General features: G+C 40.1%; 1 protein-coding gene across 1 annotated transcript in view; it reads left to right on the top strand.

Annotated features, from left to right (window-relative positions):
* Positions 1-12258, top strand: part of rexo1 (REX1, RNA exonuclease 1 homolog) — an 81246-nt gene that overhangs the window by 44580 nt on the left and 24408 nt on the right. Inside the window, exons 8-9 of the mRNA XM_067968313.1 lie at positions 2554-2679; positions 5218-5358. Coding sequence (XP_067824414.1) covers positions 2554-2679; positions 5218-5358 — 267 coding nt within the window. The remainder of the gene's footprint in view (positions 1-2553; positions 2680-5217; positions 5359-12258) is intronic.

Genomic DNA, 12258 nt, shown 5'->3' with positions numbered 1-12258 from the left:
GGACACAACGTGATAAAGGAAAGAAACTAGAGAAAGACATTGCTAGGGCAAGGGAGAACCTGGGAGGAGATTTGGCGTGGTGGTCAACAGGAAGTGCGGGGGCAGCAGTAGAGGTATCTGAACAGATGGTCTCAATTTTAGTTGACAAGTTCATGAGCTCTGCCCTTTTTGCAGGTGAGGGTGGCAGGCTGAGTGGTTTAAAGCAATGGTGAGTGAGGCCCAATAAAGCTTGATGTCAACCAGACCTGGTAATGGATGGCTAAACCAGTTCTGCACCAGATACGCCCAAGTCTGCGCCCTTTGTACTTGAGAGAACGAAGATGGGACATGTTGGAGGAATGACTAGAATGAGGAAAGGTTTTGCTGGGGACAGGGACATCAAAGGTGGATGTAATGCCAATTGCTATGGCAGCTTGAAAATGCAATTAAAACTGACTTGGGGGAGCATTTTTACCAGGGGAAGACATAGAAGGATGTAGGGTTTGAAAGAGATTTGGGTGGTGAGGGATACAAGGAAGTGATCAGAAATGGCTTTGTCAGTGGTTAAGACCATGGCAGTAGAGGGGCCACGTAAGATGGCAAGATTAAAGGGGTGTCCATGAATATGGGTAGGAGAGTTTATATGGAGGGAGAGGTTTGGAAGGATGGGAGGTCAGTGAAATCAGAGAATAAGGGCAAGGTGAGTTGAGATCGAGATTGAAATCACTGAGGATGAGGAGACACTCAGTGCAGAGGCCGAGGGAGGATGTCTGGGGAGAAATTTAGGATGGGACTGGGAAGGTAATAGAGAACCAGAATCTTAAAGGAGAGATGAGAGGGGTGGAATCAGGGGAGGTGTTTGAAGAAAGTGAAGGTGCCAGAGGAGTAGGGAGGTATAACGAAGTGTGATTTGGTGATAATGGCCAAACCGCCACTGCAGCAATTTGGGTAGGAAAAGTGGTGGAAAGTATAGCCAGGTGGGGAGGCCTCAGTAAGGGGCAAGATGTTGCCATCTGTGAGCCAGGTTTCAGTCAAAGCGATGATATTGATGCTATTGTTCCCAATAAGGTCATGGATAAAAGGGCCTTATTTGCGAGTGAACAGACATTCTAGAGTGAAATGTGGAAAGGGGCATTGATTGTTGATCCTCTGGCAAAATCTAAGAGGACAAAGGTGGGTGCCAGCAGAAATTCCTGGAAAACCCTGTTACAGGTTGGGCTTTTCCCAAAACTTTTACTGAAGTGCATGCAGGACAGCAGCTTCCATAAGCAGATTGTGTCCCTTATGAACTGAAATCTCCGTCTTCATTCACCACCGTGTATTGGTTAGCATGCCAAAGTTTAATAGTTCATTGCTAATTGCAATGTATTGGTCACTGAAGAATAGATGGGATGCCCACCATATTCTCCCATCATCTTGGAAGATGCCAGTCATATGCTTATAGGCTAAATCTACTTGGTCAGGTTTATTTACAAGTGAAATAATAGAGAAGGAAAAAAGGCATAGCAAGATACTAATGTAGTACGACAGCCAATCTTGCACAATACATGAGCTGCTTAAAACAAGATAAAGTGTAAATAATTTCTGTGCCAACAAACTACAGATTCTGTGACAAGTCTGCCAGCAGTTTGGGACATCTTGATTTTACATTTAACATTTTAAATATACTCTATTGAAAAGCAGTTCTGAACTGGTTGCTTTTGCTTTGAAGAATTAGGCATTTAAGTGAGTATTGGTGTGAAGTGGCTTGGCTTGTCACTGATATTGTGGTTTCAGCTTGAATCTGGCTTCAGGGTCCAACCTGACAGTGGAAGGAAGATAAATGAGATTCCATGGAGGAGGTAATCTCAATCTGCTTCACTTGAGAGTAATTTTGGGCCTTGGCACCTGATTCATGCCACACCAATTTAGTGTTGCAAAGAGGGAAATAAATGTTGAACTTGTGAAATATGAACGTGTCCTCCAGCTGTTTAAAAGCTGTTTACTATACTTATCTTCTGAGTACCCATATGCTGCTTAGCTGTTTACAGTGAGACAGCTAGATGTTTAGTAGACTGGTGTTCTAAATCTGAATGGTTGCAGGTGACACCAGTCTTCTAATCCACTTGCATTTTACACTTTCCACATTTTGCTTGCTAAACTGACTGAGTTTTTGCGAAGCCCCAATTTGTTAAAGAGCCAAGTTCAGCGGGTTTATATAAGCTGTGTGTTTCATGCTTTGCACACTTCAATTAGAAGTGAAGTATGTAAACTGTGAAATGCACAGGATTAAAAAATTACAAATCAATAACAGTTGGAAGCTAGTGTCAACTGAGACCATTCAGAACCAGAGCGCTTGTTGATGCACCAAGCATTGGTTCTGATACAGTTACAATAGAGAAAACTGTTCGAAGAAAGAAAACCAGAGAAAAAATGGTAGAGGCAAAATTCCTCAGCCGTGGAGTTGTAGTGCATTAAGGGCTCTGGGTATAGTTCTTCCTCTTGGAATTCTGCTCATTATAGGCTGTTAGGAGTACTCTGAAAGGGTTATGGTTAATCCCATTTCAACTACTGACTATGTGTATTCACTCTCAGAGACTGCTATTGTATCTACAAACAAGAAAGCGCAGTCACATGAAGCATTGCTTGGGGGAAAGTTGGCCATGAAGACAAGTTTCACTCTAAATAGATCTGGAAAGCAGCAAAATGTTGAACTGAAGGGTAAGTGAAAGTTTCTGTTTGTGATCTTCAATCTAAACACTTTGGTTAGTCTGTGGTTTATACATCTAAATGTGAAGGAGGAACATTTTGCGCCTGCCAGATTCATATTGATTTTTATCTGTTAATCAAGCTTCTAAGTAGGAATCTGTGGGCAACGTGATAGTTATATATGTTTTGGAGCTGCAAATGGCTGGTATCAAGAGGAAGGCAAAGGGTAGCATCCCCTTCACTATTGCACACATTTCTTGCGGGACTCATCAAGCATGGCACAAACCTAAGTTGGAAAGGTACCGTTTCTAGCAAAGTACAAAACTAGTACACTTTTTTTGTACACACTTTCATTATGCCAAAGCTGGATGGTGCACATTTTTTTTAGATGGACATGGCCGTGGAACAACGAAAAGGTGCTCGCACTTCCAGCCTGAGGTGCTCCTCTACTGTTAGGGAATTTGTCAGTGGGGCCAGCAGCTATGGATACAGAGCTTAGCTCTAGTTTCTGAAGAGAAATATCCCCGTGTTTTTTGTCTTTCCAAAAATATGGGCACCATGCAGACATCATGTCTGCTTCCTAGATAATGGTAAACAATTTTACAACACCAAGTTATAGTCCAACAATTTTATTTGAAATTCACAAGCTTTCGGAGGCTTCCTCCTTCCTCAGGTGAATGTGGAAATGAAATCCTCGAACCCTTCGCATTTATAAATCACAGAACAATACCTGGTGATTACAGATAGTCTTTCCAACTGCCCATTGCCAAGGCAATCACAGTGTGCAGACAGAGAGGTGTTACCTACAGGGCCACCGAATATACAAACAACCAAAGAAAAAAAAGAGAGAGAGAGAGGAAGGAGGAAGCCTCCGAAAGCTTGTGAATTTCAAATAAAATTGTTGGACTAGAACTTGGTGTTGTAAAATTGTTTACAATTGTCAACCCCAGTCCATCACCGGCATCTCCACATCATCCTAGATAATGGGCATTGACGTGTATAATGATGCTGTGGTCAGATACCACTTGAATATTAATTGAATATAAGTACTTTATATTCATTTAGACCATGGGGTTCATATGAGGAGCCATGGTGCCTACATAGGTGCCATATGCAACACCTCGTACTGTAGGGAACCCGACTACCTGGTGAAAGCTCTGCGTCCTGTCCAGCTAATGTCTCTTCCATGGGGAGAGTGATGACCGTATTGTCTACTGCCAGCAGTGTTTGTCACTTGCTTGTTGCATGTCTGCACTGCAAACTATTTGAATAGCAGATGACCCTATGGCAATTTTGGTGTCGGGTAGCACGAAAGCTTCATGCTGTGGTAACCTTCATAGTCCCTGTTCCAGATGTCTACAGGTCATCTTATGATAGTCTGTCTTTTGAAGTGGAGGTGGCAAAGCATGGTGGTCTCTGATATGAAAATAAAAAACTTTGCAAATATTGGAAAACTGAAATAAAAACAGCAAGTTAGTCAGCATCTATAAGAGAAAAGACATGTTACATTTTGGGTTCTCCTACAACATATCAAGATACATGTGGAAGTTGTCTATAGATAGCAGTCTCGAGGCAGTGAAGAGTCCAAACCGAATACTTCAGGTATCATTGCACCTGCCTTTGTTGGCTCTTTCAGGAACTCTTTTTCATCATTATTAGTACGTTTGAAACCCTTTAAAAACGCCCATCTTTTCCACTTTGTTGAAATTTAAATATCAGCAGCACAAGAATAATTAAGGAAAGTATTAGGAAAAATCCCCAAGAATATAATAATCCAACAAAATCAACTAATGCATGGAGTAAAATGTAATTGCAAACACCAGCTGAAACTATCTCCCTTCTTGTAAGAAGCCTATTTGAGCAGCCCAGGTCCCAGGACTCCCCATGTGCCCATTTTGTACGGGTAAGCTCTGAGCGGACCTGCAGCCAAGATCGTGAGATTCTTAGTGGGATCTTTGTAATAATTTCCCTAGATAAATTAGGCTTACATATAGCGCAGCCTCAAAGTGCCCCCTGCGACTCAAAAAAAGGAACAAATTTTATGCACCATTAGCAGAACAGTGTAAAATTTACCACATGGTATTTAAACAAAAATATATTGGATCTATATATTTGGTGAAGTTAGTGTGGCGAAAATCAGGGCTAGGCTGCTTTTACACTTACCCACTTTAATATCAAGACCTTCAAATTCAGATGTAGGATTGATATGATGCAGAATAAATCTCCCACTGCATTTGCCCCAATAATGTGCCTGAACCAAAACCTTAGAAGAGCTCCCTCCTTTGCATCAGTGTAGCATTTCCATTTTAACTTTGAATGAAACTGTCAATGTATTAGAGAATTATGATCAGTTTTGTGCTGTATGATCAGTTATGATCAGTTTTCCAACCAGAAAGAGGCTCCAGGCTGTGGAAACTGACTTCATTACCATTGCAGGGGGTTGTAGATTTTTGCCAACCAATCTGGGCTAAATTCAAATCCGTATCTGAAAAATGAAATGATTAACTATGCAACCAGTCCCAAATACGATACAAGTTTATTTCATTGCAGGTGCTGTGCTATACAGGAAGCTGAAAGAATATGTTTTAACTGAAGAACAATTGCAAGAAAATTGCTACCCAAGGCCTCATCCAGAGAAGTCTGGTGTTGCAGTGCTTTTCAATCAGGATGCGAAAAAGACTAACACTGACCGTAAGTAAATGCATACCACTGGTACAATTTTTTTTTAAAAAACTGTAAAATGGTCCAATGGATTTATATTCCTTCTTTCAGTCACCTTTAAATTTTCTACTGTGAAAATTGAAGTGTTCGTAATAACTAAAGCAACCAAACCTGAGTAGTAAAATCACTTCTGTTGTCAATGGCCAAGTGAAAAACTGAAGAACTAGAATTTAGAAAACACAGCAAATTTTCCATAGCCCAAATAAATGATTTCCCTTGCATATCTTGCAACCTATAGTTTTCACCCTTTATTGTAAAACTCACTGGCAATTTTAAACTATTTTAGCTAATTTTGAATTGCCTGAAATAATACTCTGTATCACTGCATTGACTAAAACCTTAGACTTGATTTCTTTTTCTGCCAATATTCCCTCTTTCTCCACGTTCCCTGAAGGTGACTCGTTGCCAGAGCAGCTTTTTACAATCAAACTTTCCAAACTTGTCATACCTGCAGAATGTCATTGTTTAAGTAACAACAGTTGCCTATTACTGTCCAAGGCCTCGCTCAAGTGACAATTCTTTGTGTGCGAGCCTAAACCTAGCCTTTTCTCTCACTGGGCTGCTTGAAGGCCCCTGGGCTATATGTAAAGTTTAAATCCTCTGGATAAGTTGCTTGTCTCTCAAGTTGCTGATATTAACAGATCTAGGTGCTCTGAGAAAACTTATCTACCAATGAGGCAATGTGCTGAAAACAGCCCTTTCCAAACACCCAGACCCAAAAATTCAAACTGGGCAAACTCAGCAATTAAGAAATATGTAAATAGAGCTGAGTTGCTTGGGCTTTGAACTGGATTGACGGGGCTTCTGGGCTACTTGTGACTCATGAGCTACAGTTTGGACATCCCTGGTCTAGACAGTGAGGCTGGGGTTTCTGCTTGGAGCGCCATCTAGAAAATTCACCCAGAATGCGCTGGACACTGCGCCAATTTTGCCGAGGTGCAATTATGCCCAAATTTCTGCGCAAACTCATTTGCATAAGCCAGAACGTAAAATCTCCCATGAATCATTGCAATCGAGCAGCCTAATCGAATGTAATTGATTATTGACTGGAACATGGGCAATGGGGCCTCAAGGTTACTGAATTAAACTAATTTAAACTGAAAATGTATCCAAGTATTTTCTGCAGCTCAAGAACCAGGCCAATCAACGGTTTCAATTGACTGGTCACAGGTCTTATGTATCCAAGGGCAGATCAATTCACTGAAATTGAATTTATTTAAAGTAATTGTAGCATCAGTATGAGAGACAGACCTGAGTGAGACTTCAATTGACTGCTGGCCACTGCAGCTCATTAACGATGGATTAATGTACCTGAAATTCTGGGCGCAATGTGATGAACACCCCCGAACGGGCGCAATAGTTGGAAACTCGTCATGCTGACCTAGGGGCGAGGGCCCAGTTTTGTGGGCGGGGATTGCTTCAGACAGATTGACTTTTGAACCAAACTTGAGTGTAAGTGGTTATGGGTATAACTCACTAACGTTTTAAATTCCTCAATATTTTGCATTATTTCAGTCGATTCCTACCAGATTGCACTCATATCTAGGCAGAAAACATGTGGGAACTCCAGGCCTGAATCTTGATAGTCTACTTAACTGGGGAGATATCACAACTGAGCCTATTGTCACCAGACATCCACACACTCCTTTTCAGCATGGGTTGTTGGATAGTGATTAGGAGATAAAATTCCCAGGCTGATTTTCTCCACTCTAATTTAGGCCAATTTATAATGCCTCTACTTCTGAGATTCTGCCACAGCTGAGATTGGCTAATTTAGCTGCTTGCTGCCTGAACCAGCTGAGCCATCTGACTTGATTGAACACTTGGACTTGATTCCTGATAGCAAATGGACTAGATGAACTCTTTTAGGCTTAATACAATGCTGTAAGATTAATTGCACTTCTAAGAATTCTGCAAGTGATTGCCAGTTCTAGATATGCAGATTTTGCCTGCCACTTGTCCACTCAAAGTAGTTACCCAGGAAGGGCATAAAACTAGCCTTCTCAGTTAAAGCATTGATACATTTGAATAATCTTGCTTTATAATTTAATTCTTTTATCCATGGCATTGCATACGGGGAGTCAAGCAGCGCAGTGTAGTTTTTAGGTGAAGTTAGAGGGAAGGGTATAATTGTACCATGGTGCATTTATGTAATTAAGTCCCCATTTAAGTCATAAATTCGATCCTTATCTTAATGTAATACTTTGATTTTATATATTTAAAGTTAAATAGCAAAACTTATTGCAGTTTGGAAAGAAGTAGAGTTGGTTGGAGTATTGGAGCTTCTCTGCACTACAGGCTGAGGAGCTGCGAGATGCATAACTGAGGTGTTGCAGCGCCATCATTGGTGGGACAGTGTAATTGCAGCTTAGATTGTTTCCATTATAAAAAAAATCAAAAGCAAAATACTGCAGATGCTGAAAATCTGAAATAATAACAAAGTGCTGGAGAAACTCAGCAAGTGAGGCAGCATCTGTGGAGAAAGAAACAGAGTTAACGTTTCAGGTCGAAGACCTTTCGTCAGAACTGGAAGATGTTAAAGCTAAAAACTTTAATATCTCCCAGTTCTGACGAAAGGTCATTGACCTGAAGGGTTAACTCTGTTTCTTTCTCCACAGATGCTGCCTCACTTGCTGAGCTTCTCCAGCATTTTCTGTTTCCATTATAAATATGGATATGGGAATTTATAATCAAAAAAGTTGACAAAGTAAGGTTTTATAAACAGGCATTGTGTACAGATGTAAGCTTTTTAATAGATATTGAAAAGTAAATGGTTCTTTCAAAGATTTTTTTAAACATAATTCTTTATCCTTGGATTAGAAATGAATCTTGCATGCTCTGAGCAAATATAAATTCCAAATTCCTCTATGGTTTCATTTTAGAATCAACCATTTGAGACATATACTTGCAGAATGCCATTTGTAACCAACAAGCATCGAGTTTCACCCATATTTCCTAAAAACAAGGGACTGCATTATCTATCTATAATAGTCTTGATGGATGAGTAAATTATTTACAATACGGCTAAACACACAGAAAATTAGTTTATTTCTGTTTCAGATTTATTGCACCTGGAGAGCAGTTCACAACAATGTTTTTAACTGCAACAAATCTTTGTGGATTTGTAAAATAACTTGTCCTACTGGATCCCTTGTTTGTGAAAGCTCAGTTAAAGACTATCAGTTGTAAGACTGCATTTTATAGCCAATTACAGAACATTGATGTCATCACCCATTTGGAAGAAAGTGACAGGAGATCAGACATTTTAAATTAATGTTCTAGGCTGTAGCTTAAGATGTAAAGAAACCAGACTTATTAATATTGAAAATACATCTAATTTCCTTGTGTGTAAAATCCTATACAGTGGGCTGCCACCATTACTTCTGCTTGTCCTAAATTTGATAACTCAAGGTCCAGGTGATGTGGCAGTGGCTTGCAACTGCTTCCCTGACTGAGATGTGGGAAGTACTGGCAAACAGTTGGCAAATCAACTCAGTGTCTGATTTGAAGGAAACATTGTGAAGAAGCATGAAATATTGTGTTACCTATTGTAGATGTGTGTTATCTTGGGTGCACCAGATGAGATCACTTCCCTTCCCTGAAGGTAATGATTTGTACCAGTATCCCATCTTCCTCAAATGGTTATTTTGTGTCCACCCAGAGAATATGGGCTACTTAACCGTAGGAGATTCTGGTGTTGATGCTCCCCTATTGGTCAGTATGCTGCCAACCCTCATGGTATGGACTTGCAAATAAGGAATGATAATTACAATTCAAAGACAAATAATAGACTGGCTCCCATAGGTAAGCCTATTGTTTATGTTGACTGCAGCATGACCTTGTGCACAAAGAAATATAGGGTACCCTGCCCTGGATGACAACTGTCTCTGAATTATACATAGGATTAATGCTTTGTGCCCACATCATTTCATGTCAGATACTTTCACTACAGATTAAACTACCTAACAGGTTTAGAGAAACAAGCTGTAACAGAAAATTGTTGAATTTAATTCAAATACTATAGCAGCAGGTTTGAACTAATTCAAGAAAATATCAGACAAATGAGTCAGTCGAGTTCCTTTGAACAGCTTTCTTCGTAGATCTTGCCAAAATTGACAAACAATTCTTGGAAAGGGAGTACCATCCGATCCCTACCTGTTGGTCTTTCCTGGAATTACTTAGGCATTGCTACACGTGGAGTGGCATCTTTCCTTCACATTTGTGGCTAGGTGAAAACCATAAACTATTACATCAAAAGGGTTGGATTCTTATATCTATTAAACTATTTGATTACTCAAATTTGAGTCCTTATTTTAATCTAGGAGACAGGAGTACTTGAACAAGGGACAGCAAGTTCCATAGTGCATGCACAAATGCATGCTGATAGTTATCTGTGGTGTTTGACAAGTGCTGTTTGTGAGTGGGCTATCCTAAATTCATAATGTTGGTTAGTAACCTGGTTGTGCATGTTAATTATTCTTAGCCTAAGTAATTTCAAGGAAGGCCAATGCTTGGAGATGGGATCCCCTTTTTTAAATCCAGGTACATACATGTGTTGTTAATCAATTGTATTGACTTGACTTGCTTTTCCCATATATACTTTACGCAGAGCCAAAAGAATTGAAGCCATTCTCCCAGCATGGAGTTGAAGACATTCTAAAGGTGCTTTTACTTGATGTCTTCCCCCTATGTAAAGAATTGCAGGCTTGAATCTTGTTCTGCTATTCCAAAGTGCAGTGACCTGGAGCATAATCTGTTGCACTAGTGAGGGCGTAAAGTACAATTAATGAGAGTCTGTTCTTTAATGGAGTGACAGTTCTTCAATACTTGAATTTTTATTGAAAAGAAATTTAATAAATCGTCACTGAACAGAAAAATATTTATCCCAAATAGGGGCGTTTAGGTCTTTCTCACCTCACTATCCCCAAAAGTCCCAATGAGGTTAAGCTTTTTTTGGGTTATATAGAAAATGTGTACAACCAGTTCTCTCTCATGGTTTGAAATTTCTGGGCATGCAGCTAAAAGGCTTCCTTCAGCCATGGCAAGATCCACAACCAACCTATCTAGTGGATTTGTAACAACACTGTATAATAGTTGACTATCTCCAACCAATTGTTCAACACTCTGAAGGGAGGTATGTGGCCTCATGGCCGGCTAACCTCTTTGCCAAAGCCCTTTACATGAGAACTTGGATTAAATAGAAGGTGATGACATTGAGAACCATCAAGGTGGTTGACATGTTGTAAGTTGTTCACTGTTGAAGGCAGACAAAACAGTTTAAACTTCGGTTTGTGATGACAGATGATAGAAGGTATTATCTGGAGGTGCTCATATATCCATACTCTACAAATCATGATTGGGTTGCAGAGTAGCAAGCAATTGCTACTGAAGTTCTGCACTTTCAGCTGGTGGAAGTTGGGTATGGTGATTGTCCATACTGTGCTGGGGTGGGGGGGAGGTGGCAGTAGACTTGCATTTAATGGTGAGTTATGCTATTTTGGTAGAGCCTAGCTATAGCTGAAGTAAGCAATTATCAGTTCTTTAATGACAAGTAGTGACTATTCTTCAGGGAAAGGAGAATTTGGGGTTGAATTTGCTCTAAAATGACATGCCTGGTGATAGGTTGCTCCTCTGTGGCAGACTTGATAATCTGATACTTAATCCAGACAGATCCACAGTATCCAGATGTTGATAATTGACCAGCCAGCCTGCTTCATTCCTGGAACTGGAGGGGTCGACCTGTCACTAGTTTATGGTTTCTTCCCATTGTATTCTATAAAATCCAAAAAGCCAATGCTCTTAAAGATGGTGGTTCTAGTTGGAAAAACAGCAGAAAGCTTACCAGTGTTGTGTGCTACCAAGTGGCGTGGTTTTATTTGGCTACAGTCCAGCAATTCACCAATGTAAACTTAGAGGTTCCTAATCCTTAGCTTTTGCCAACTTGCACCTAAATTATCTGGGCTGAGAAAGTGTGCCGTGTCCCTATTGGGGGGAGGGGGAAGGAGCACACCATATAAAGCAAATGGAAACTACCTTTATAGATTACTCAATAGTTTTGTTGGGAGACACTTGAAATTTGGTGATTGGCTTCTGCAAGTATCAAACAAAAAAGAAATCCCCAATAAGGATAGGATTCATTCCAATCATCAACTAATGGTTATAATGTGTGATTGAGTAGTCTGGATTGCTGCACTATAACAGTGGAGTTTAAACTAAATGAAACACACATCTATTCTATCTCCTTGTACTTTACTTCCTGTCAAATAGGACATTCCTTTAGTAGACCTGCATTTCCTATGAATTGAAACTTGTGTAATGTGAACAAGCCATAGCATGCCACAAGACTAACAGTTACACTTTTACCAAGGTATATACAGCCTGTGTGAGATGCCCACCATGTTCTTCCGTCTGCTCGACAGGCAGCAAGTACCACTCTGTCTGAAACTGTTGAATTCAGGCTAAATCTAATGGTGAAATTTATTTATGTGCTGTAATACATAGAAGCAAAAACACAACACAGGCACTTTTTCTAAAATGAAGACTAATCCACAAGAATTTAAATATCTCCTTCAGAACATTTCCAACATAGTCCAATAATCTGCAAGACATTGGAGGGCACCAACCTTTGCACACATCCTGGTGCGATGCTTGTACAGAGGTGAGATAATATTCCTGCCTCTGCAAATGGAGTACAGCTTCCATAATTTTTTTCTCTCAAAGTTCTCTGGATAGAGAATTATCAATCAAACCATTTGAAAGACACATAGAATAATATGGAAAGTTAGCATTTAGAACTTGCCCCAGCCTCTAATGTTTTGGCAATGTTTAATCTGATTATCCCCAAGACACAACTCCAGCATTCTGGCTAAT

The sequence above is a fragment of the Heptranchias perlo genome, chromosome 29 (assembly GCF_035084215.1).
Source record: "Heptranchias perlo isolate sHepPer1 chromosome 29, sHepPer1.hap1, whole genome shotgun sequence".
In the NCBI taxonomy this organism is placed as follows: domain Eukaryota; kingdom Metazoa; phylum Chordata; class Chondrichthyes; order Hexanchiformes; family Hexanchidae; genus Heptranchias; species Heptranchias perlo.
This window is presented reverse-complemented; position numbering and strand designations above follow the sequence as displayed.